The sequence below is a fragment of the Rhea americana genome, unplaced genomic scaffold (genome assembly GCF_003343005.1).
Source record: "Rhea americana isolate MKP2758 unplaced genomic scaffold, rheAme1 scaffold_308, whole genome shotgun sequence".
NCBI lineage: Eukaryota > Metazoa > Chordata > Aves > Rheiformes > Rheidae > Rhea > Rhea americana.
The window spans coordinates 318,533-344,109 of record NW_028186433.1 but is presented as its reverse complement, the minus strand read 5'-3'; the positions used below and the strand labels follow the sequence as shown (position 1 = coordinate 344,109).

At 55.4% G+C, this 25,577-nt stretch overlaps 2 protein-coding genes across 4 annotated transcripts in view; one reads left to right on the top strand and one right to left on the bottom strand.

Moving 5' to 3' along the window:
• The window catches only part of MAP3K3 (mitogen-activated protein kinase kinase kinase 3), a 42,602-nt gene extending 36,607 nt beyond the window's left edge, over positions 1-5,995 (top strand). For both annotated transcript variants that reach the window (XM_085309941.1, XM_085309940.1), the window contains exon 17: positions 1,317-5,995. In XM_085309941.1, the coding sequence (XP_085166067.1) occupies positions 1,317-1,545 (229 nt within the window). In that variant the 3' untranslated portion in view covers positions 1,546-5,995. The remainder of the gene's footprint in view (positions 1-1,316) is intronic.
• A 5,113-nt stretch (positions 5,996-11,108) lies between these two features.
• On the bottom strand, positions 11,109-23,811 carry LIMD2 (LIM domain containing 2). Of its 2 annotated transcripts, XM_085309939.1 has the most exons (6): positions 23,590-23,811; positions 21,459-21,573; positions 15,435-15,571; positions 12,885-12,929; positions 12,506-12,645; positions 11,109-11,890 (listed from the first exon to the last, which is right to left on the bottom strand). In XM_085309939.1, exons 3-6 carry the CDS (start codon positions 15,474-15,476, stop codon positions 11,731-11,733), a joined length of 387 nt encoding a protein of 128 aa, XP_085166065.1. In that variant the 5' UTR covers positions 15,477-15,571; positions 21,459-21,573; positions 23,590-23,811; the 3' UTR covers positions 11,109-11,730. The 2 variants fall into 2 exon arrangements, with proteins under 2 accessions (XP_085166065.1, XP_085166064.1); XM_085309938.1 differs by lacking the exon at positions 21,459-21,573.
• Positions 23,812-25,577: the final 1,766 nt, after the last annotated feature.

The window sequence follows — 25,577 nt, the reverse complement described above, 5'->3', positions numbered from 1 at the left end:
TTTAATTCCTTTCCTTCCTTGTCTTGGCAATTGATGCAAGTCTGCCTCTGAGAATATGCCTTTTCTTTGCACGTCACTTCAAAGGAAGGTTTAGTTTAAAGGCAGAAGATGCAGTTTTGCCTCTTTAATGGAACAGTGTGATGAAAACACAGGACTGGAAGTAAGAAGTCCACTAACTGTGTTTGATTGATCTGTGGCCTTGAGCAAGCAATTAATACTTTTTTTGAACAAAAAACTGTTGCTSCTGTACCACAGAAGCACATCTTCCCTGTGAAAGTGTTGGTGTTGCACTTGCTTCAGAAAGGTGGCTCAGCCGCTGGTCTGCTGGAGAAACTGGTGGAACGTGCTTCCCATCTTCTGGTTTCCCAATTGTAAAATAGGTATACTGGTAACAGTCAATTTTATATGGCAGTACATAMACAAAACAAGTGTTCCTTCACTTGAAGAGTTTACAAGGGTGTAGATTTGTAGGCTGTGGTGAAGCCAGGATCAGAGCCCTGGTCTGCTTGTGTTTCACCCTTGTCTGTCCTATAGATCRCTTTCTCCACGGTTTGAATTAGCCTGTGAAACCTTATTAACATCACCAGGAGTTTTGCCTTAACGTAATGATGCATCTGCCCTGCCAGTGTTTTAACTTATTGCCGTCTCAGCTTACATGGAGCTGTTAGGATTTTAATTATGTTTTGACTCTATGGGATGCTTGATTTCCTGTAGAATGGAGATAAGAGCTTTCTTTCCACCTTGGCACTGTGAGGCTGTGCACTGAAAAGTGATTTTGCTGAAGTCATTTGCGAGAACCACCAGCTCTGATCTACTGAATCTTAGTTAAAGAGCATCTCTTCTATGTTGCAGCTCAGCAACTGCCTTTGAGATATAACAGCAGCAGCAGCACCTGAAACGCCATCCAGGTCAAACAGTGCCTTAGGGACGTGATTTTGTGAACCCGTTGTCTCCTGTTTATACGATAGTGGGTTTATTGAGAGTTTGAGCAGCAGAGAGCTGGGCAGATGGCACTTCACAATTCTGGATGCAGTGAGAACCACAGTGGAAAACAACCTCCCTGTCTCCGTGCTTTGCTCTCAGTTAGGCTGACAGTAGTAAAAAGCAGCCATGCCAGCAGATCTGGCTGAGAATCTGTGCACACAAGGGGTTTGCTGAGCAAAAAGCTGTTTTATAGTTGTTTTCTGACAGAGCTATACCTTGATGTTGGCTGCTTGGAAGCTCTCTCTGAACATTGTGCATTGTGTGAGTCGTTTCTCACTTTTTCTTTTCTTTCTTTTTTTTTTTTTTTTCCCCTCTCCTGCCTGCTTTTCCAGGAGCCTTGGCTGTACTGTTGTGGAAATGCTGACAGAGAAGCCACCTTGGGCAGAGTATGAAGCCATGGCAGCCATTTTCAAGATTGCCACCCAGCCAACCAACCCCCAGCTTCCCTCTCACATATCAGAACATTGCCGGGACTTTCTAAAGCAAATCTTTGTGGAAGCCAGGCACAGACCCTCTGCTGAAGAGCTGCTCAGACATCAGTTTGCACAGCTCCAGTACTGAATTACCTCCCTTGCTAGCAGCTCCTGCTGGGCTTTCAGTGCCCCTGTCTGGTCTAGTTGCAACTGCCCATTGTGGTGCTGCATCTTCAAAATGCCAACTCAGCTGTCCTAGTCCTTTGGGGGAATGATGCCAAGGAACCTAGGGTCTGCTCTTGTGCCTGATACCTTTGTTTGCTGGACTAATGGTTATTCTACCGACAGCTGTCCAAACAGAGCTACATTTTTGCCCTAGCTGTCTTGATGTGAAATTGCAGCTGGCTGCATGCTTTCTGCAGGCCAAAGAATGGGGATCTAAAAGTGTCTCACTGGTTGAACATAGAAGAAATCTGGACCAAAGTGGGAACTGGAAAAGCTGCACTCTTCAGAGTAGAAATGTGCAACAGCCATCCAGACCAGCCCTCCACAAGTGGCTGCACAGTGTGGGTCACTGTTTTCCAGACTGCTAGGGCTTTCGAGGCATCTATAGTACAAGAATCCAGCAAAAAGCCATGTGTCATTGAGCATGCGCTCGCTATATAATTATATATTTTTCTTCTTAAGTATTCAGCATCTGAAGGTGTTCAGAAAATATTGATTCAAAAGTATGTGAATAGTGTTATTTTATAGTGAAACCATGGACTTGGGGATAGGGGTGAGGGAGGTCTTTATAGCTAAATGTCAGGATAATCAGAAAAGTTTCAGCAGAATGCAATCACTCGAGGGCCTAAGATAAGGGGTCTCCCACTGGCATTAGAAAATCCAGAGCTTGATTTCCAAAGTTTGGTCTGTTCTAGCATTACGACAGTGCTGGTTAGTTTGTGTCCTCACAGCCAAACGGATCTGTGTTCCTGCTTCATCTCCCTAGGACTGCTGGTTCTAAACAAAACCCTTCTGGAGGAGAGTTCTGTGGGACAGCTTTCTGTTGCACCTGTCTTTTCAGCTGGTAAATTTTTTACCATCCCTTAAACCAAAGATAATTTAACTGGGGCCGAAGAACTAAGTTCAGGAAGACTGTATGTATTTCCATTAGTCCAAGCCCTAAAAAAAAAGAGTTAGGAAAATGTTTTGGCTTTTTTTTTTCCTTGAGGAGAATTTGCTGGACACTAGTTTACTTAGGCACAGTTGGATGGAATCAAGCTCAGCCCTTCAGAGTGTGTGTTTTGTTTTACAGATGTGCAAGTGTTCACTTAATGTTTCCATAAAATGTTACGGCCCTACTTAAATAAGTTTTTGTACAAGTTAAGTCAAACAGTAAAACAAGGGTAGGGAGCTAGGGAGCATTTGTAATGTTAGTGTATTTCTAAACTTAACTGACGGAGAAGAAAGCTACGGAGATCCCCGTAGAGGTACTGGCAAAATGTATATAAGTCATTTTGCGTTCCAAGTGTACCACATCTCTGATAATTGAGTTCCTGATGGCTTCGTGGCCTCAAATATTGTATGTTGGTTGGTGCACTGATAGTCCTTATTTCACAGATACAAAAGCAGTATCTTTTTAAGCACTGGGGATCCAYGGATTAATTATAAGGTGTCTGTGTGAAAAGAAACTGGGAAAAGCAAACTTATCATTAGCCAAAGCTTCACTTTACAGAGCAGAGTTAAAGGTGCTCTGCAGTACTATTGGAAACTGTAATAAGAGTCCGCATAGCACAAAAATAAGCTTGAAAATTGCTTTTGTAGTGCAGTAAAATTAACAGAAGTTCATTTTAAGTGAACTCTTGTAGCAGGCTAAGGGAGACTTTAATGAAACAAAGCTCCTTAAACACATGATAAATAATGTGTTGAATTTAAARACAAAAACAAAGCCCTGAAAGGATATAACAATCTGAAGTGGTTTTTCTGTGCCAAACTCAGAGCAATGYATAATCAGTGAAAGCAAGCTAGTGTTGAGTTGGTTTCACTTCTAGGCTCTCCTGCACTACTACAAGGATGCACTGTTTAGGTTGCAGGCACTTGTGGGAATTTTTTTGTGAAAGCCCTTGTTCCATAATTTATTTAATTCCAGTGAAAGCACTTCCATTGATCTTTACAAAGCCTGGAACTTGATCCCAAATTGTCAAGACATGTGGCCTGACTTTTGGCCTGCACTTCGTTGTCACTTGCACCGGAGGGAAGTGAGGGCATAACACTACTATTCTGTTTTAGGGAGCATTTTACATCACTTTGCTGTGGCTGCATATGCTGCAGAGGAATGTGAAATCATTCCTGTGGTCTTGATGGAAGAAGGGTGGTCAGCACTCCGGTGGGGCTCAGTAGCACTCTTCAAGCCTTGCAACTAGCACCTAAATGTACCAAAGATTGGAATTTTCTCTTCATCAGAGTTTAGCCTGCAGATGTGCTGTAGTGGTCCTGTCTGCATGGGTTTCTCTGTATCCTTGGCTTGTCCTCACCAAATTGAGACCTTCGTCTGCGATCTTTCCGTGCTGTCCCATATGTTGTGTTTTGGGAGAATAGGGCATGAGGAAATGGTGTAACTTTTAATGTTTCAAAGCAACTAAATCCTCAGGATCTGTTGTGGCTTTTACCTCATATGCATCATGGAAGGCTGTTCCAGAGCAGAGCAAAGAGCATCCGATGGGCTCAGTCCTTTCCCCACCAGAGCTCCTGGGCCTATCCCAGAGCTTTGGAAGTTCCCACCACCTATGCTGAAACGTGCCTACTCCATGTATACACCTGTATTCCAATCTGTATTAATGAAAGTAAATAGCAATTGTACAGCGACAGAGAACATGGGGTGCCAGCTTGGACTTCTTGTATTCTAGTACCTGACCTAATGCCACCCGTTCGGCACAGGAACAAGCCAAAGCATTACTTGTATGTTTGGAGATGCACTTTTATGAATGTAGTTTATATCGCTCTTTTTTAGCTCTTTTTACATCATGTAAACGGTGATGCCTCATACTTTTTTATTTATATCGTAAAAGATCGTATTTGGTGATTTTTATATATATCGACTTGACTGTTACGGGGTAGGGGGGAGGATGGGAAATAAATTTGACGCCTTTATGAATTTAAAAAAGGAAAAAAAAGCAGCTGGTTTTGCAGAGAATTTGCTGATGGTTTATAACAAGTAGAGCCAAGCCAAAATGCACTCGTTGTTTCCTCACAGCCCTCTTGATTAGGGAAAAGGAAGATCTGGATTCCCAAGTCCACTGCTGTGGTGAATAAACTTGAGGCCTACGTTWATACCACAGTCTCCTAACATGGCCCTGGCTGCAAAGAAGTTTGAAATGGACATAAATGTAATTACACCCCTAAATTGAATTACATGTGGCCTCTTTATCCTGGCAGAATTGGGGGGGRRRAAAAAGCAGAAAAGAAAAGAAAAAAGCAGGRGGAATAAACTCATTTAGTGTGGAGGAGGAGTGCCAGGCTAACAATAAGCTCTTGTGTCCACTCCAAATGTCATTTTGTGTTTTCAGCGGTTCCGTCCAGGGAATATTGCGTCTTGGGATCCATGGAAAGCACTGCAGAAGTGGAGACTATTCTGTATGGGGGGGGGAATCCAATAGCTGACCATTTTCCTGAAACAGTTGAGACTCTGAGCTGGGCAGGGGAATGTCTGAAATTCCCATTAGAAAGGAGCTTGAGAGAATGGGGGATTCGGCTGTCCCTAAGCTTGTTAGGAAACAAACCATTGGCATTTTGGTGTTGGTGTGACGATTCTGTGCATTCCAGGTTATTTGCTTGTTCTCCAGTAAATCTGATCTTTGCCTGTCGTAGTTGCTGTGGCTTGCAGCATTTTTTTTCCCATATTTTGGGGGTAGTATTCCAAAGGGCTCAAAGATGCTGCAAACAGTTCCCTTTGCCGTTAGTTACCAAAACGAATTGACCCAGAGGGAAATTGGTACCTGCTCAGGTGATGCATATAATTTCCACGTGCCAAGAGAGCCAGGATAACTTGTGAAACTTCAGTTAATACATATCCCTGCTGTATAAGCTTTCCCTGGTAGGCAAAGGCCAGATATCAAGAGCCATACAGGGTGGGGGGCTGAATGAGTTCCCAGTGACTGGTGCTTAGGGTAATAGCTGCTGGATGGAAAGGTTTTTATGTATTTGAATATGTACAGTCCTGTGGCTGTCACCTTGGTACCTGCCCTTGGAGCTGGGAGCATTCAGCTTTCATCTTCAGTTTTCAAAGAAGAATAGATGTCCTTTGTGGTTTAGTGGTGTTTGGGCCTCAGGTCTTTAAACTCCAGCCTTGTTTAGGAGCAAATCCTGCTGAGCAGCTCTRAATTTCCCAGTTAGAAAGGTGGCTGAGCCTTCGAGGCAGTTCAGAAATGAAGAAAAGGACCTTGTTATCTGCAGATACAAGACTGATAAAAACTGTGCAGAGCAGGGAGAAATTGCTTTAACCTGGATTGTGCAGAAGACCTTGAACCAGTAGTCTATATATACCGACCGGGGGCTTGCAGTGCAAAGCCAGGCCAATGTATCGTTTTATTTACAATAAAATTATCATTTATATGAAAGCCTTTTGGRTGGTTGTTTACAATTCAGTATCTTTCACTTCCTGTGCAAGTGGTGCCTCTGGATTAGTAAGTCAATTAACTAGTTTTCCCCCTAACCAAGGGACTGACCTTGATTGAGGGAAGAATTTTTTCCTTTCAGGAACTTATTCTTTGAGACAGATGGAGAAGTGTCCTATTTGTGAAGCATTGCTTCTTGGATCGGGTAAGTTTGCGTCCTCTGCAAGACTGGCTCTGCCTGGATCCTTCCACTCTCTGATCTCATAGTATGTAAAAATAGCAATGACCTCATTTCACCTTGCAGGAAAGTAGCTGGACTGGTTTACTGGTTCTTCATGTCAATATCCTGCTGATGGAGAGCAGAAGCTGAGGTTTGCATTTGGATTGTGCTATGGTAGTGAATTCTGTAGTCCAGGCCCAGCTCCATAAATATTTTTCATTCATCGGTGCCTATCGGGAGCTGTCATCAGGTAGGGAGAAGGGACTCGGGTAGTTGATAACAAGACCATGAGGTGATGGTTAGTGTTTCCACAATAATATCTCATGGCCTMCTGTGCCTTGCTACAGCTGGGAACTCTAGGGAATACCCCAGAGTATCTTGCTGACTCTTGCTAACGGTAACTCCAGTTCTAGCTCGTGAAGCTGCATGCTGCTTGCAAATGTATTTATTTTAAATATCTGGAGACAGCGGAAGCTTTCCAGATTGTTTCTCCTTTAAATGTGCTGTCTAGTCTTTCTAAAAAGCAAAAATTTGGAGAAGCAAAGCCGTTGTACTTCAGGCAAATTGGAGATATAATGAGCTCCACTGAACTAAAGACTCCTGAGAGAAGTGGAGGAATCCGTGTAGTCTTGCCTTGAGTGCACTAGGGATTTGGGCAGAGATAAGCTTAGCTGTCCCAGAGTAGGGCAAGGGAATGGATAACCATGTTTTCAAATATTTAGGCTTGATTTTTTTTGTTTGTTTATTTTTACTGGATACTATCTTAGGAAAGGACAAAAATAGTGATCCTATAAAATTCCTCTGAACTCCTTGCTCAAATGCTGTTTTTATCTGTGGTACCGTTCGGTGTTTTTATACAACTCCTTGTCTTTAGTGTCTTAGTCACTTGAGCAGTAGTTTGAATACCAGCATGTTCCCTTGAGATGCTGGCCACAACCTTCCCTGTAATCCCCTTTCCCAAGCCAGTGTGTAGCTAGTTACTATGCCAATTAAATATTGGAATACTTTGTTAATGTAAAGTATAAACAGATAGGAATAAATGGAATAACAGGCTGATGCAACAGAAACTCCTGCAGTTGCAACAGCTACATGCGTGGCACTTGTGTGCTGTCCCAGAACAGATGAGAACCAGACAACTGAAGCTGTCCCAGAACAAAAATGTTGTGTAGTGCTAGAAATAACCACCTCCCGCTGTTTTCTGACGCCCTCCCGATGTGTGTTAGAACCTGAAAATCCTGCTTTTGCTGAAGGAGGAGCTTAGAAACTCAGGCCCTGCAAACCAATTGCCTTTACTTTGGGAGGTTCTTTCCACAGCTGGTGCCTTTATTCCCCTTTCTACTCAGTATGTTCTGTGGTTTCTTTGCTTTATGAATCTGAGATTCATACTTTAAGCCCGTATGAGGGACTCTTTCCTTCTGGACTCCCCTGTCACTCACTGTGCTCAAAACTATGGCTCTGCAGTAATCCTTTCTTCCATCAGGGCTGAGTTGCATGGTCCTGACTTGTATCTTCACCATGCCTGTCCTTAGGTGGTGCTCAAGCAGGGGCYGGAAAATGGCTGGAAGCTTGGGTTGAAGGTGTGAAAATGCTTAGCTACAAAAAATGACCAAAGTGCAAAAGAAATGCAGCTAAAAACCATCTACTGCCTTTTTGCTTTCTGGTCGTTTCTGTTGCATGCAGCAGTGATGCAGAGTGTCTGTGGAAGGGTGACTTCACGGTAAGCTCTCCCTTTAAAGCCGGTGTTAAGCAGTTCTGAAGCAATTTTAATTTTAAATCTTCAAAGAGGATGGCTATATTACACTACTGTGGCTATTTCTATTGGGATAGTAAAGTCTAATCTAGGAACAATATTTTCTGGATTTAATATTGCTTGGGTGTGGATGTATTGCATTATATCCAGGAAATGCTGGCATGGTTCGCTGTCATGTCACTTGTTCTTCTAGTGCTGATCTCTGCCTAGTACTCTATATCTTGTCCAAAACTGGACATCTGGATGATATAGGTATAGACAAATTATTAATACGTTTTCYCCAAAAATGCCATTACATGGATCTCTTGCCTTGGATTTTGGCTCTGTGAAAGGTTAGTTCTTCAGCTGAAAGGCAGGTAGGTAACACAGAAGCCTTGAGCTTTCGTGGAAACGTAAAAGAAAATCGTGGTGTGCGTAATACAAACACGGGTTGCATGGTGCTCATCAGTCCTCTTGTCTGTCGAGCGGCAGGACGAGACCTTGGGTGGTGCTTTGGCGGAAAGGAATTGCAGGTGGCAACGTGCCATTTTCTATGCCTCCGATTAATGGCCAGTTTAAGTGCTGCAGTAGTCATCAGTATATCCTGGGAAAGCCTCTGCACTGCTCTTAGAGCAGCTGGTCTTGAGCTCTCGCCCTGCTGCCTTACAGCCCGGGAGCGTCCTAGCGCGCGCTGCTTCGGCTGCAGCTCTTGCTGCTTCTCCGGCTCCTGTGCYGGGGATGTATTTCTCTGGAGCTGCTACACCGCTCGCTCTGTGCCAGAGCAGCGTAAAGAAGCCACAACAGGGACTAGGATGCAACTTGAGAGGATCTTCAAGCAGTTCATCTCGACTGGGTGCAAGCGGCTGCCTGCAGGCAGCGTCCTTCTCCCTCGCTCTTGTTCCGCTCGCCAAATGCTGCCGGCTTCTTTCTGAACCCGGCTGTCTGGACGGCTTCTGCCTCTGCATCGCTCGGAAATATCCTCGTCCCAGGCTGGCGCGGGGTGCCGCTGCGCGGTGCTGCCGCTGCGCAGTGCTGCTGAGGTTCAGCAGAGGGAGCGCGGGACGCCRTCCTCCCCCCGCCCGGCTCCTCCAAGGGGACGGCTGGCTTCTGGCCTCTCGGAAATTCTGAATAAAAAGCTGCGGTAATTTTTGGCGGTTAGAGCCTCTGACAACCTGCGGTCCTGCTCCTCTTCATGGTGCTTTCCCCGCTGGATCATGCAGCCTGGCCAGCGGCGGAGTCTGAGCGTCCTCGCCGCGGTCCTGGTGACCGAACGCACACAGCACCGGCACGTCGCCGGCTTGGGCTGCTAGTGGAGGGAGGCTGTTAGCAGCTGGAGTTAGAAACCGTGGCACTCGCGTTTAAAGACTGAGATGTGATGGTGTCTGCTCTGAAACGGGACTTAAGCGTGCGTTGTCCAAAAAGCACGCTAAGGGCATGGATGGCTCAAAAGGGAGGTTTCCCATCCCAGCAGAATGCGACTTGTTCTCATCCTGCTGAGAGCAACTCCCTAAGTGCCCGAATCTTAGCTAGATGTTAGGGGCAAAGATATAATGTTCTGAGCCTGTTTTTTCTTTTTCCTTTTTTTTTTTTTTTTTTTAATCTGGTTTACCAAAACATCCTAGCCAGACAAATACCATGCTGGGGTTTGTGTACTGCCTCCTCCTCTCCTGATACTCCCTGGAAAACATGCTTTGTCATTTGTACATCATCTTTCTAATACATCAGGCAGACGAGATAAGCTCAAAGTGTTGTCTGAAACATTTTCCTGTGTGCATTACTGCTGGAGCTCATCTGTGGGCAGAGCCTGGCGTGTTAATCGGGGAACCAGGAGCTGCCATCAGCTGCGTGGAAACGTGGCTGTGTTGAACGTTTCTCTGCCCGTGCGTGAATCTGGTGTTCACCTGGTTCACCTCCCTCCCTGAAACCTGGGTCGGATTGCTGGAGCCCATTATGGTACCAGGCAGCCTGGATCTTGGCTTTGCTGAATCAGTATAGAAAATCTCAAGCCTTGGTGTTTAGGAGAGAGGAAAGAAATGCACCATCATCGTTGTTCTTTCCTAGCTATTCTTTCTTTTAAACATTTAGAAGCTGTGGCTTTTTCTCCCTCCTCCACCCCAAGATCATCAAGCGTCATTTATTAAGCTTTGCACGTTATTTCCCTGCTGTGCAGGAAAAGCAGCCCCCTGCCAACCTGAGAGAACTGGGAAGTGAAGGCAGCAAGAAACAGGAAGCAAAATCGAGGCGTCTGCTTTCATTTTCTGAGCCGCCGCTGCTGAAGGAAGGGGCCCGAACCCAAACAGGGGCACGAGACGCTCTCCGCAGAGCAGCAAGCGCTCGCTGCTGTCGGGTTTCTTGCACCGCGTCGTGCAGGGCTGGCCGGGAAGCGSCGTTGTTGTGGCGTGACCCTGCCGCCCGCGAGCCCCTGCGAGAGGGAGGCGGCGGGCAGAGCGCCTTGGGAGGCCGCGCGGAGCCTTGCCGCAGTATAAAGTTCCCGCTGTGCTGGCGTTGCAAATCCCTCGGTGGTCTCTGCCTGCGAGAGTTTGYGATCTGACAGCTGTGGGACAAAACGCGCCGGGCGCCTGCTTGCTCCTCGGCTGCTGGTTTCGTGGCTGTGTCCGATTCTCGCGGCGGGGCCGGGGACGGGCAGCACTGGCTCGGCGGGCGGCGCGGGAGCGGGAGCCCTTGCTGCTGCCCCCTTTCCGTTAGCCCTCCCTGGGCAGAAGGGGAGGGAAACGGCCCCGACGCTCTGCCCCGCGGGCGCTGAGACGCGAGCTGCCCTAACGCTTTCAAGCCGCTTTTCAAATTGTGCGGGAAGGAGGGAGGTAAATAATAATGAAAAGCGGACCCGGCTGCTTTCCCCCGCACCGGGCTGCCCGGCCTGGCGGCTCCCGGCGGCCCCCTTCGTTTGCACGAGCTGTCCCGCTCGAACGCCGCGGCTCAGCACGCGGGCTCGGCCCAAAGCCGCCCGCGCCTTGCCTGCCTGCCGGCAGCGCGTCCCCCAAGGACCAGCCTGCCTCCGTCGGGACGGCACGCGCCCGTCCCCGGGACTAGGGGTTTTTTTTGATCCTGCATCAGCAGAGGCTCTTTCACAGTAACTAGCTGGTAGGAGGCAGTTCGAACCGCTGCGCCCACCTGCCCAGGCCCCCGGGAACACAGGACAAGGCAGGGAAGGTTCAAAAACCTTGTATTACAAAAATAAAAGAGCACATGGCGCGGTGTCACGCGTGAAGCCGCCGTGCCGGGCTCCGGTGCCGAACGTACCGATCGAAGGCAAATGTAAAAAAGACAGCCGCTGTTGAACAGTCGCAGGGCAACATCCGTAAGGCTGAGCGATCCCAGCTGAACTGAGCTGATGTAAACCGAAGACCCTGCCCCGTCGGAGCCGCCGCGAGGCGCGACGGGAGCGGGGAGGGCTGCTCTGCCTCGCAGGCGAGGTTGGAGCCGGCGCTCGGAGCGCCCAGGTCTTCTCCATGGCTGCAGGTGTGAAATTTGGGAATGGGGCTGGGGTCCCATGGGGGAAAGTGCTTCCGCCTGATCTCATCAGGGCAAGAGGCCTGCAGAGAGGGCTTCAGGTTTGGGGCTATGTCCCGGTAACCTGGACCCTGTCGTTAGAGCCCGCAGGACCCCTCTGAACACGCTCCAAAAGCCCCGAAGCCTGGGGCCAGGCTCCCTCCCTCCCCTCACTGCCCGCCCATCACCTTTGCTTTACATCAGCTCAGTTTAGCCCCTGGCTCAGCGCTGCTCTGTGCCATCTCTGCGGGGCTCCAGGGCAGGGGTGGCCGGACCCGCTCACGCCGACTTGGTCCCGCTCTCCACTTCCTTGTGCACCCAGAGCTCCTTGTGCTGCTTGCGCCCGAAGCCCTCGTCGTAGTTGCCTTTGCTCTTGAAGAGCTGCTGGAAGTGGGGCTTGCAGTAGAACTCGCCGTGGAGCGCCGCGTAGCTGCCCAGGCTGCGGGGAGGAGCGCGGCGGTTAGCCGGCCGCCGCGGCTGGGCTCGCCGCCGGCCGGGCTGTCTAGCGGGGAGCACGCGAGGCTGCGGGGCGCGGGGAGAGAGGAGGGAGGAGGAGGAGGAGGAGGAGGGCACGTGCAGGGAGCAACTCTTAGCAGAAAGGGCCGACTGCTGCTTGGGACATCAGGGCTGCTGCGAGCACCCTTCGAGATCTGTAAAGGGGGGGTTGCAGGGCCGCTCGGCTTTCGTCGTGCGTGGCACCCGGGAGGGAGCCCTAGATAAGCTCCGCATTGCCGTGGGGCCTCATCGCTGCCCTCGAGGGGACGCAGAAGCGGCACAGCCTCTGTTTCGGCACAGCCTCCTGCTAATTGCACGTACGGAGGGCAGAGGCGTCGGGGCTGCCCTTCTCCCTTCTGCTTTCCACGCCTGGCCTTTGGGGTAATCTGATGAGAAGAAGTGTTCTTCCGTGCCAGGCACGTTTTAGCTGAGGCTCGGGACCTTTGCTGCTGCGATGGAGGGGCAGGGGGTTTCGCTCCCCCCCGAGAAGAGGGGGCTGCGGTGGCGCCCAGCCGCGTCGCCCCGCGCAGGCAGCCGGCAGCCTCCCCGCGCGGCTCACCTGAGCTTGGTGTGGCAGTGCTTGCAGCAGAAGCAGGCGTTGTGGAAGACGAGTTTATCCGCCACGAGCCGCTCCATGGGGTAGACGGTTTTCTGACAGGCCGTGCACGTCTCCTTCACTTGGGCCTTTAGGCTGAAGGACTGGGCAAGGGGAGACCAAAGGGAGAGAGGTGGTGAGGACGGGGCTGGGGAGGTCCCGCGCCCTCTTCCCCAGCACGCGGGCTGCGATCTGCTGCAGTGCTGGTTAGCACGGAGCAGCCCCATCTCCCCTCGCCCTCCCGGTACCASGGTCCTGAGACCGGGCTGGGGCGGTGCTTGGCCTTGGCCTGCTCTCCTCCCCCCCTCGCTGCGAGTTAGTAGGATGCCGGAGTCGCAGGTACCTTGGAGCGCTGCACCGTGCTCCCTCCCGAGTTGTTCTTTGCCTCCTAAGGAGGGAAGAAGAGAAATCAAAGTGAGAGTCAGGACTGACCTGCTGCAACCTCTGAGCTGCTGAAGCAGCAGAGGATTTGTACCGGCAGCTAAAGCAGGACCGCGGGGCGCAGCAGCAGCAGCAGCAGCAGCGTTTGCTGGCTGACGCCTGCACCAGGGGCAGTCTCTGCTGTCACCTGCCCCCAGGCCATGAGCTCGGTTGGGTCCTGGCATGCACGCTACTGCCTGCACAGTGGTGCTTTCCCCAAAGAGATCAGGAGGAAAAAGAAGAAAACAGAAAAAGAAGAAATGTCATTTACATTTTGCGGAGAGGGGACTCGGCACCAGGAGCTTGGGGGACTTGCCTGGGGGACAGAGCAGCCAGTTCTCTCTCATGCAGCACCGGTCCCTGAAGCCTCTGTGTCAGATATTTGCAGCCCATCCCAGCTTTGCTTCCTCCACGGCCAGGAGCAGCAGATACTCTGGCTGCTCTCTCTCGTGGAGGCAGCACGCGAGCTCAGATCCGCGGAGGGGGGGACTTGGCAGCCCCAAGGTCGCGTGTCTGCRGGGCTGGCGTTAGCCCACAGCAGTAACAGCAAAGAGGAGTGAGCTAGCCCAAGCATCCCGGGTTCGATATCCCTCGGGACAGCACTGGCCAGCTCAGCTCAAGCCATGCCCCAGATTGCCCGTGGCCAGTAGCGAGCCGGCACGAGGCTTTGCAGAGCTGCTGCAGCGCAAGCCCCTGGCAAACCCTGCGGGCGATCTGCACGGCCAAACCTTCACGCGTGCGGCCTTGCGACGCTCTGTATWAACAGCAGCTCTTCTCCGGTACGAGACTAGGGTCTTGCTCCTGCTGGCTAACAACCTTCCCCCCTAATCGCCTCTGTACCCTAGGGCTGGAGAGGGATAATTAACCCTGCTGTTGCTGGAGGTGCCCCTAGCGTTATTCCCAGTATGAGCTGGGGGCTTTGCCTGCTGTCAGAGTGCTAAACTGTCCCCTCTTCTCCGAGGGCAAAGCTGGGGCGCTGCAGTCCACCCCGGCGCACGCTGTGCTGGTCGCCCCCGCCGGATGTTTTGCTTTTTTCCTGCACTAGCCTTGCTAGCCGCCAGTCACGCTCCTGCAGCAGCGCAGGAAACGCCTGCCTGCGCCGTAAGCGAGATCGAAAAGCTGTCGCGAGTCCCTGCGGGCTGCGTGCGGTGGGGAGGGCGGCAGGGCACAGCTGGCTGCAGCCCGGCTCCATCACTTTCAGCACCTCGGTGGGGGCACAGGTTCCTGAGTCCCTACGGCCAAGGGGGGGAGGCAGAGAGGTCYGTGTACCGAGATGCCTTTGCCCCCGGCGTCTCGGAGCTGGGTCTCTCGGCGCGTGCCGGCAGCGGCCCTGGGCGGGGGGGTTATGGGGCTCCGTCGTGCGCAGCCCCCTTGGTGCGTGGGTGCACGGCGTCGCAGCCGTAGCAGCTCCCCCCACCCCAAGATCAGCCTCTCCTCCYGCTGCCGGGGTAAACAAGCTTTTAGCAAGTGTGGGACAACCAGGGCTGCTTTGCAGCAAACCGGGACGCCSTCGGCACCGTCCGCTCCCAACGCGGGGGCAGCCGGACCCCAGACACCTCCCTGCTGCCTCCTCGTCCTGCCTGCCGCTGCCYGTTCAGCTCTGCTTGGCCAGGACTGCCCCGTCTCTCTGCCCCACAGTGGTCCTCCATCCCCGTTCCTCCCGCTCTTTCCTTCCCCATCATTTCTCCTTGGTATTTTTGGAAACAGTATGTCTAAGAGACACACAGGAAACTCTCACTTCACCAACTGCCTCCTCCGACGTTTCCCAGCTGCTCGCATTGACTGAGGTCAGGGATGCGATTTTCTTCTCACTCCCCCTAGCACAAGGCCGGAGGAGTAAGCCAAAGTCAACAGAGGGACCTGGGCAGAAGGGAGCCTCAGGCCCCGTAAAACCAGTTGCATCCCTCAGCCCTGGTGAAGCAGCTGCTGGTGCTCTCCTGGGGTTGGGGCTTAACCCAGCCAAGCAGAGCTAAGGAAAATGCTGCCGCTTTGAAGCTGTAGCACATCCGTTCCCAAGGCTACAGGCAATCCACCGTCGCTCGTCGCTTCTTGGCAGCCTCCTGGCTCCGATCAGGCACACTATCTATTTCATATCTGATATATCCTCCCTCGGGGAAGGGCCACATCCTGTCCCAGCAGGCGATGTTCTTGAGCCTTTTTGTTTTTCCATCTCCAATCACTCCGATCCTCAGCAACTCGCATGCTCTCAATTGTGATCACAGAAAGCCATGGAAACACAAACAAACAGAGAGCAACTCGAGACAGGAGCGGGGCGAGCAGCTCTGCACGGGGCGGCCCAGAGCCTGGCCGCTGCGTTTGCAACGGGCTCGGCGAACAGCACCTTCTGCCGGCGCGCCCCGTCCCCGGTTCTGTTTGGGTAGCGCTAACTGTGCGCTGATCACCCCAAAATGCCGAGTCCCCRGCAAACGCCCTTCAGCCCTGCAAACAAACCGCAGAGGAAGCTGCTACGTACGTGAGCKGGGGGCGTGCTGGGGGGTCCCTTGGCCTGGAACATGGTTCCTTCTCCTCCTCCTTCCAGTTAATCCCGCGGCTGGTGTTCGCAGGGCAGCGTTCCCCGAGGAGGTGTCCCAGACAGGCCTCTCGCGACACCTGGAAAGGAAACGTCCGCAGGAGCGTGGCTGGTTAGCGGCCCCGGAGCCGGCACGCGACACCGACGCGTCGGTGGGCTCGGTGGGTTAGCGTGGGATTTTGTGAGGAACCCAGGACATGTCTCAGCACAGTTTTGATGCAGCACAAAACAACAACAGTAACAAAATTAAAAAAAAAAAAAAAAAAAAAAAACAGCGTTACAAACCGCCCCGAATGGTAACAACTAGATGAAAAGACACTGATGGATCCTCAGGGGTTTTTCCCCATGGCGCCTTACCCTCAAAACACCCATAAAAGGTCAGGTTTGCTGAGCCCTGTTTTGCACATGCAAAGCAGGGATGTGGAGCGGAGCGAGCGATGCGGCGGGAGGCTGCGGCGGAGCCGGGCACCCCGCACCCACGGCCTCAGCCCCGCCGCCCCGCGCTGTGCCGTGCTACGGGGCTGCGCGATGACGGGAACAAGCGCCGGGGGACGGCAAACCCGCCCCGTGCTGCTGGGGCTGCTTTCCTCTCCTCTCCAAACCTGTTGTCTCATACTGTGCCTCCAGAAGCTTCCCTGCTGCCCAAGGCTCACGTGGAGCCCAGATGGGAGGAGATGAGCCTGGATGGAGGGCTCGGGGCAGGARCTGGGTGCAGAGCTCGCGGGAGGCAGCTTGGCCGTGATAAGGTCGTAGTGACGTTTGCAGACATCTGGGTTTTGGGGGCTCTTTGGCCGCCTATAAAGTCCAGCTCCCAACAGCTCAAGTCAGGCTTGAGTTGTACCAAGCTGAGCACCCAAAACTAGTGCCYGCATTTCAAAGTGCAAAGACAACACGGGCTTTGCTCGAGGCCGTGAGCAGTGGTGGGGGAAGCTGGATGGCCTTCATCACACCCCAGCGCRCAGCAAACCTTTCCCAGCCTCATCTGAGAACCTGACTCCGATTTTGCCGACATCATTTCCCGTCTCYGCTGCGGTTTGCTTGTTATTTCCTGCACCGCGGAGCGGAGCGGGCGGCAGTTCACGCGGGCGGCTGCCGCTCTGGGTCCACACGGTGCCCAGAGCGTGGTGCAGACCCAGAGGGGAGCCTGAGGAGCCCAGAAGATCCCTCTGGCCCATGCCTCCAACATGTCCCTAGCGCAGATGCACAACCCTTGGCCTCTTCACCTGCCTCTCCCCCTTTCCCTCAAACATCTCTCCCCCTGCAGCTTCCCTTCCTCTTCCAACTCAATCCTCCTCCTCCTACTGCCACCTTYTCTCCCTCAGCTTCCTCATCCCTCCTTCATCCCCCTCTTCCCTGTGTGCACACRCTGCCCACATGGCTCCCTGGCCCTTTCCACCTGCAATTTGTTCCTCAGCCTCTTGCAGCCTCCCTCCTTGACCTCTTCCCCATCATCCTGCCCCATGGACCRGTGTTCTGCATCCAACCCTGTCCTCCCGATCTCCTTCCTCCAAACAGCCCTTGGCCCTGCTCTCCCTGCCCACCCTCRCTGGCCTCCGTCCCTCTGCGCCTCGGTGCACGTACCCCGCTCRCGTCCCCGTGCTCACGCTCTCCCGGCCTTCGTTGCAATCAAGAGAGGCCCCCTTGGTGTAGCTGCCCTAAAGGACAGGGCTTGAAGTTGCTAAATATCCTTCCTGCCAAAGGACAGGAGGCAGGAGTAGAAACCTCAGAGGGGAAGGGTGTGTTAAAGCGATAAGAGAAATAGAAGTTAGAAACTGCAGGGGAGTTTTAGGAGGCTCCCAGCTGCTGTCGCTGCTCTTTCAAGGGGGCATCAGTCGACACAGGGGGGGATTTGGGCCCAAGGCCTTTGACGCTAACAGCAGTCCTCCATGCCCAGGGTGACTGCAGCGGCGCAGGCTTTGCTTCGGGATGTATCTGGCCATTGCCRTGTGATTGCTAGAGGAACCCTCCTGCGGCACGCAGGAGAGGCTCGGTGCTTTTCCTGAGGAGCATGGGGGGCATCTGGGGCAAAGCATGAAAGCAAAGTCCGAGTCTCTGCAGTGGAGGCTGGCACTCTGAGCCAGGCTTCTCCAAACCTCTGCTCGCTAAGCCTTAGCTGCCACCGCCACCCCCTGGAAGCACAGGACCAAGGCCTGCCCACTGCTCATCACAGTTTCCAGCATCTGGCGCAGGACAGGGTGAGAGCCCCTTCGYCCTGCCAGTGCTACAGCCCCCGCTCTTCTGCCCCTTCCAGGAGCACTCGGGGACCTGCGGACAAAATAACCCTTCTTCCAAGGGATTGTGCCCTCTTCCCAGGTGGATGGAGCAGCCTCCGATGGCAGCACCGGTGGCCACACTGCAGCAGGCACGGAGGTGGTCTTGGCGTGATCCAGAGTCACGGCCAGCTGCAGGGCACCGGAGCCACAGGACACGCCGGGCGCCCAAGCTGCCAGCCAGGCAGAGGAACATCTGCCTGCCAAGAGCTCTGCCGCTGGCAGCCGCGGGCCCTGCTCCGAAAGCTTTTTCGGTGAAATTGCAACCTAGTGTTCAACCCAGGAGCTTGGGGCTGGAGCTCGTCCAGCAGCCGCAGGGGAGGTGTGCCTTGCGCCACGTGAGGGTGGCCAGAGAAGAGCTAGTCCCTGCCTTTTAGCACTGAAGAAGGAGCTCTACAGGGTTCAGGAGAGCAGGTTTGCCCCAGAAGCCGCCCGGTTACAGAGATTTTGCCTGGCAGCTTTTCCCAGGTGCCCCTCAGCTTCCTGCCTGGCCTCAGGAGCAGATGTTAGATGTCCCCGGTCCCGGAGCCGTGCTTGCTGGCTAACAGCCTCTCCAAATGCTGAAGGGCTTCCGGTACGGGAAAGCAACGGGACCGCGAAGGGCGAGAGGCCCCTCTCCACCATATGGTTCCCATTAGGAGCCCTGTGAAGTGTATGTTAACTGCTGGGATCCCTGCGCCTTCGCAAGAGGCTTTCCCAAAGGCAGAGCGCCGGACGAGGGAGCTGGGCCCCTTCCCTCTCCATCCCGTCCAACAGGGACCCACAAGGGCATCGGGTATCGCCGGCAGCACGGCGGGGCGCAGGCAGGGGCTCAGCACCTCCGTGGAGAGGCTGTCAGGCCTCTCCCCAARGAAGACGTGGGCTAAGCCAGCTCCTCTGGGGACCGTTGTCCCCAAGAATGTGTCCCCAAGTACAGGACTAGTGCATCCGACACACCCGGGCCAACTGCTGAGCCCCCAGCTCCATTGCCCACTCAGCCCGTGGCCCCTCTTGATGGGCTTGTCRCCAGGGCTGCTTGGGGAGGAGGAGAAGAGGAGCTGGAGAAGCCTTTCTCCTTGAAGCTGGGAATCACAACGCGTTGCACAGCTGGCCCCTGTTTCTGCAGCCTGGGGGCCTCAAAGCTCCTCTACACCATGAAACAACGCTTGGTGCAGAGGCAGCGTGAAAGGGCCGGCACCAAGCCCAGGCGCAGTACTGCCTGGGAAGGCTCACGGCAAGCCCGGGGGTGCTTTGGCTTCTCAAGCACGAGGAGGCACACAGCAGYGCAGCTTGGGGGGGACGGCGCCACGAGCCTGATAGCCACAGCTCCAGCATCAACCATGGAGGACCTGATTTCACCTTCAGCTCTTGGCTCCGCYGCAGTCTCCTTGTGTAACCTCAAGCCACCCACTCAACCCCACAGGTATTTGGGACCCATGCTGGGCTCCTGCTGGCTTGATGCAAGAGGAAGGACTCCGCGGTGGACCATCCCGGCCTCTTCCGCAGACACCACTATGCAGCCACTGGGTTTTTGGAGAAACAGCCACACAATACCGACCTGCCGCTGCCTTCGCCCCCCACAGCGTGGCACCAGCCCACCCCACTAATCCGTTTTCCAGCCACGTCCTGTGCCCAGGCCGCCTCTTGAAAGGCTGCCAGTGGGCAGGAACTCTGCAACGTCAACGCTGCGGGATGCGGACAAGGAAGAGTTGTGGGGAGGAACAGGGCTGCCTTTGTCGGGATGATGATGGAGGACCCGCACGAGCAAGGATGAGCCCGACGGGCGCCCCTGTCCACCCACTCGGCTCTCCCACCTTCGGCCCTGCCGCAGCTCTTCCTCCCTTGTGGAGGATACACWCAGCAATGGGAGGACGAGGGGCACCATGCTGGTCCCCGGCATCTGCCCAACAGCGAGGGGGCAGATGGCACAGGGGGATACTGCTGAGGTTCATCTGTTTTCCAGAAGTGGAAAGCAAAGCACAGAGCAGCCCATTCCTGAGCCCAGGACAGTGTTTTATGTCATCCATTAAAAGTCACAGTCTTAAGCAGGCSCCTGCTCCCTGGGATCTCCTACCTTGCTAGGAGCTCTGATGCAGCTGATAAATGCAACAGAAAGCCTGCTGGGAGGATGAGAAGAGCCCATTTTCCAGAAGGTCCTGGGAGCTAGCCCAGCTGGCAAGTGGTACGGGCATTGCCCAGGCATTGGTGGGCATGGAGCAAGCTCCAGCACAGCGGAGGAACTGGCACCGGCAAGAGCACGATGAGCAACAGTGCTGGTCCAGCCCGGATGGCTGAGCCCGGAGAGGGACTGGTGCCCCATGCATGGACCATGAGGGACCTCTTTGGCAGGGCTTCTGGRGAGCATGGGCTCTGCACAAACATGAGCCAGACCCGGAAGGAAAAAAAGTGCCTTTTTGGCAAAACAGGCTAGAGAAAGAATGTCTGATGCTTTCCTGGTAGAACAGGGGATGGGGAAGCTGGCAATACGAGGCAGCTCATGAAGAGGAACGATTGCAGGCACTGCAGTTCTGCCCATGCCACCAGCTGGCTGTACAAAGTGCTGAGCGGTGGCTGTCACTTGTGGTGGCACTGGGAAAAGCCCTGCTTGACCAGTGGTAAGGAGACGAGTTTACTAACCTCAAGGAAAGGAAGGACTTGGAGCAAATGGGGTGCTGCAGCTCTATTTCAGCTGTTTCTCCACCAGCTCATGGTGTCCATGAACTTCTGCTGGAGTAGCCACCAGCTGATGTTTACTAAATTAACACTGATGAAGAGAAATAGAAGGAGCTGAGTTGCATTGATCTGGTGAAGAGGAGGCTTGGGCTTGTCTGAAAACAGCCTACGCTTTCCTGAAGGGGAGTTGCGAAGGCAGAGACAATTYGCCTCAGTAGTGCTGCCAGATGATACAGCAAGCAGCAATGGCCGAAAGGGGCAGGTTGGGAGGTTCAGGTTGGACATTAGGAAAAACTGCTTTACTAGGAGCACGACATGGAAGCTCTGCAGGACTGTGCTAATATAAACCTGGTGCAAGCGAGCACAAGCAGCAAATAGCAGGCAGTGCTCCTTCCTTCCCCTTTTCRGTTTCTCCTCAGTCTCTTCCGTAAATATCTCCTGTCCCACCTTGATACCTCGCTTCTAATCTCCTACCTGAATGTTCTTTCTCAGGCTGTGTCCTGTCACCTCTGCCAGCAATCCCAGATGCTCTTTCACTGCCCTCCACTTGCTGAGCTCCCCCCAGGCTACAGGAGCTTCTCGTTACACCTCCYCAAGCACCTGGCTTGACATAACTCTGCTTCAGCTATTTCTACGACTCCTGTCTCACCATGTTCCCGTTTGCTGCTCTGGTTTKTCTCACTGTTGGCAGATCTCCTAACCTGCACAGCTCCCTGTGTCCTGCCAGTGCTTCTCCGTCCCAGCCGGGAGCTAAAGGGATGGAGATCGGTCCCCACATCTCTCCCTAGGGAAGAATCCGTGTCCTCTTCCTCCTCCTCCTTCCAATTTGTGTACAATTCACCTGCACCTTAAATAATCATTCCCTTGGGGCACTGTATCAAGTCCTTAAGGCTCTGTAGGCCCTGCTGTTTCAGAGTCGCTTATCCTACCCAAGGAGGATACRGAGCCGACCCGACGTGATCTGTAATAAAACCATGCTGCGTTTTATTCCGCTTCCCAGCCCTATGTCTTTGGTTTCCCTTCCAAACCTGTTCTAGAAACTCACCTTTTATTGTGCTCGAATACAATAAAAGCGACCCGTTATTGTGTATAGTTTCTCCCTTTCCCCGAACACAACCTGTCAGCGTGAAGTTGGCTAATCTCCTCCAGTGCGATATCACCTGTAAAATACCAGATTTGGAATTGCAGTTTCCTAGTCTATAGTTTGAGCGAAGCCCTGCCGGCCGCAGCCTCCGCCTCCATCTTCCCAGCTAGGGCCCCAGATGTCGTGCAAGCCACGCTGCTCTGCTAGGGCCTGGGGTTTCGGCGGAGCAAAGAGGAAAAGCAAACCTCGGAGAGGCTCCGCGCTGYGCTGCCGGGGCTCCTCCGGGGTTGTCGAGGCTCCTTGCGCCTGAAAAGCCATGAGCTGGCCGTACGGAGGAGGTTACGGGCGCACCAGAGGGGTGCAAAAACGTATCTAAAGTGTGTTTAATAACGATTGCAATAATCCCGTCGCTCGGATTTAGTGTTTTCCAACCAGAGCTTTACTAACAGTTAGGTAAAAGCTCTGCAACACCCCAGATGGCAGATAAAAATGACTTACAGGGAAGTGAAAGGCAGACACCTCCGGGGGGACGCGGCAGCTGCCGAACAATGGCCAGCAGCACCGCAAAGGCTGGGGAAGGGCGAGAAGGAAAAGAAAAATCCCACCTCCAGCTGGGGCTGCGGGGGGTATTTGTGGGCTCGCAGTGCCGACTCGCCGAAGGAAACCAGAAGAGGCCCTCCCTTCCCGAATGAGAAGTCTTGTGGGATTTTTGTTGACCAAAAAAAAAAAAGGTCAGGAGGCTAGCGTTAAGCTAGAGRAACAGAAGATGCATCCAGTCACTTCGCACCCCTCGTGCTGAGCTGGCCTGAGAGCTGGTTCGGACACGGCCCCTTGCTTCTTGCAGGGCTCCCGTTCAAATAGGATGCTAATACCAGAATTATTTTGCAATCTTGCGTTAATACCGTTGCAAGCGTGTGCTGCTTCTTGCCTTAAATATACGACAGCTCAGCTGGGGTGCCAGATGCCTTCCCCGAGAGAGCCCTGGCGCGACGTCTCCGATGGACAAAGCCATCCGAGGCGCGATCGGGGCCGCCGCCTTGGCTCCTCCGGCCAAAGCTGGGGCCCGCCCGGCAGAAATCCGGTGGCGAACTGATCAAAACCGTGACCTACAAGGTAGCTTAGCTGCTCTCAAACGATCCGGTGGGATTAGACAGATCAGACCGGCTCAAAACCTAGCGGTCGCGGCCCGGGAGCGGGATGCAGCAGCCCTCGGCTCCGCGCCTTATTTTCGCGCGACGGTGGCCAGGTCGCTCCGCTTTCGCGCGCTGCCCGTTCCCTCCGTCTCCTCCCCGCCCCGAGGCGAGCGGAGCTGCTCGCCTCTGCGAAGCCCTGGGGGGGTCCCCGGCTGCGCAGGGCTGCGCCGGAGCTCGGGGCGCTTGGGGTGGTGGTAAAGCTTGCAGCCGTGCAACAGCCCCCCCAGGGAAGCGACGAAAGACCCGTCGCCGCGAGGGTTGAAAGCCAGGCCGGAGGAGACACCGGGCAAYGCGCCGCGGAGAACCGCCCCGCGTCGGCGGAGGGGGCCGAGCGAGTCGGGGGGGTCTAACAGGTTTTCTTCCGTCTCTGCTTCGGCGCCGTAAAATGGATCTGTCCAGCCGCTCTCGGGCGGGCGCGCGCGACAAAGAGGGAGCTCGCCGCCCGGGCCGAGCCCCCGAAACGCCGCCGCTCCCCGCTCGCTCCGGCTCCCGGCCCGCGCGGGGGGCTCGGGCGGCAGCCCCCCACCGCCCGCACACACCCCCGCCCCGAAACCGCTGCCCGCGGCCGCCCCGGCCAAGCCCCCCCACCAGCACCCAGCAAAACTTCCAGACGCGGCTCCCGCCCGCTGCTCCGACCTGCCCCCGGGGATGGGTGCGTGGAGCAGGGGGACGAAATTCCCATCCCGCGGCCGGCAGCGCTGCTTCCCGCGGCTCCCTCCCTCCGCCTTCGCGTTCATCCCTCCTCCCCATCCCCACGGCTCCCTCCTGCCCTTTCCCTCCCTTCCCCTCCCCAACCCCCGGGGGGTGGCGGGGGCAGAGCCGGCGGCGGATCCCGGCGTGTCCCCCCCCCAGCTCCGTCCCCAGGCGCAAACCGTCGCTCCCCGCGAGCCGAGGCTCACCGCACGCCGGGGCTGCGCGCCGCAACGCCGCGCCGGACGGCTTCCCCCCCCCCCGCAGGGAAAACGCCGGGCCGTGTGTCCGTCCGTCCGTCCGTCCGTCCGCCCGTGGCTGCCGGGCTCTGGAGGTGGCGGCGGAGGCCGAGGCTCGGGGAGCCGGAGCCGTTTCCTGCCAGCTCCCCCGGCCTCCTCGCAGCCCTTTTATCGGCGGGCTGCCGCGGTGATTGGCTCGCCGCTGCGTGCCGGCTTCGAGCCGCGCTCGCCTTTGTGCGCGGCCAGCCCCTAACCCCGGCCCTCGCCGAGCCCCCCTGCCGCCGCCGGCCTCCCCTCGCCGCCCCCCCGGCACCGAGCCAGGGGGGCTTCGSCCCCAGGACAGGGGGCCGGGGGGCTTCCCGCCGCTCGGCGCTGCCCCGCGGGATCCCGGCCCGTCCTGGAGCATCCTTCCCTCCCGGCGCCGAGCGGAGCCGCGCGCTTCCCGCCCCGGCTTCAGAAAAACGGTTGCTGAGGAAGGACCGTGCTCCCCAAACCGCCCCCCGGCAAGGCAGAGCCCTGCACCGTCTCCGCCGGCAAGGGAGAGCCCGGTGCCCCGAGCTGCTCGGGGAGGCGGGGGCAAAACGGAGCCGTGACGAGGCCGGGATTCGGGGTTCATTCCGAGCGCTGGTGCACGAGGCAGGCCGGGCGCGGGTCCCCACCGGGCGATCGAAGGCATCGTCGCGTCCGGACGGAGCCGCGTCGCTGCTGCAGTGCGGGGCGGAGAGGGCGGCGGGTTCAGCGAGTGGGAATTTCCCAAGAAACCAGCCAGAAAAGACACCAGGAAAGAGCTAGAGTTAAAACCCAGAGGGACCTCGGAGGCAGCTTGGGCCAAGGCTGAGCCCAGGAGGAAGGGATGGCTGCGAGCAGAGAAAGGAAAGGAAAGGAGAGAGGTGCTGCCGGAAAGAGCCCGACACGGGCTCGGAACAGGCCGCGAGCCCGGCCCCGGCACCGGCTGCCCGCCGACGCACGAATGGCTCCGCGACGGCCCCGCGTTTCTGCAGACGTCCCCGGGGCGCGCCGGAGCCGCCGGAGCAGCCACGGCCGCTGCTCGGTGCGGACAGAGCCGCTGGCAGCCCGGGAAACCGGGTCGAGCACCCCGCAAAGGCAGGTGAGCCTTGCCTATCATCCCCAGCGCAAAAAAAAAATACACGATTAAGGAATTTACAGCAGTGCTTATTGGCCAAGGAGACAGCGGTGAGGCCGTTTATCACCGCYGCTGCTCTGCATCGCCCAGATCGCACGCGCCGGACAGGCCCACTGCCACCGAGAGCAAATGCAAGAGGAATTGGACTCGGTAGTAGAATCGGCTGTCGCCGAGCAGATCCCGCCCCAGCGGCACGGCTGAGCACACGCATCACGCCGCGCGAGGCTGGCAGGCTGCAAAAGCCCGTGTCCAYCTGGGCGCACGGAGGAGAGGGCGGCGTGCCAGAAACGCCCAGCGAGCGAGGAAAGGTCCCACGCGTATGCACACGCACACGYGCATGTGCACACRCACACGCATTCACGYRYWCACGCACACATACGCACGCACATACGCCTGCATATGCACATACACAAGCATGTGCACACACATGTACACCCACGCGTACACACACGTATGCATACGCGTATGTGCACACACGCGCCCAGGCACACACAAGCGCGCACACGCATGCGTGAACGTGGAGACGCACGTGCAGCACGCACATGCTCACGCGCACACACGCCTGCGCGTGGACACACAGACATGCCTGCCCACGCAGAGGCACGCGTGCCCACGCACGCCCTCGCACGCGTGCCCACACGGGCACGCTCGCTCGCTCGCCCTAGCGCGGGGGGCCCAGCTCGGCGCCGTTACGCGTCGCCATGGCAACGCGCAAGGTTCCCCCCACCCGTGGCGTTGCTGGGAGGTGCAGGGGGGCGGCGGGGAGGTGGGGGGCGACGGGAGGCCGCCGCGCAGGGCGCCCCGAGGGGCTCCG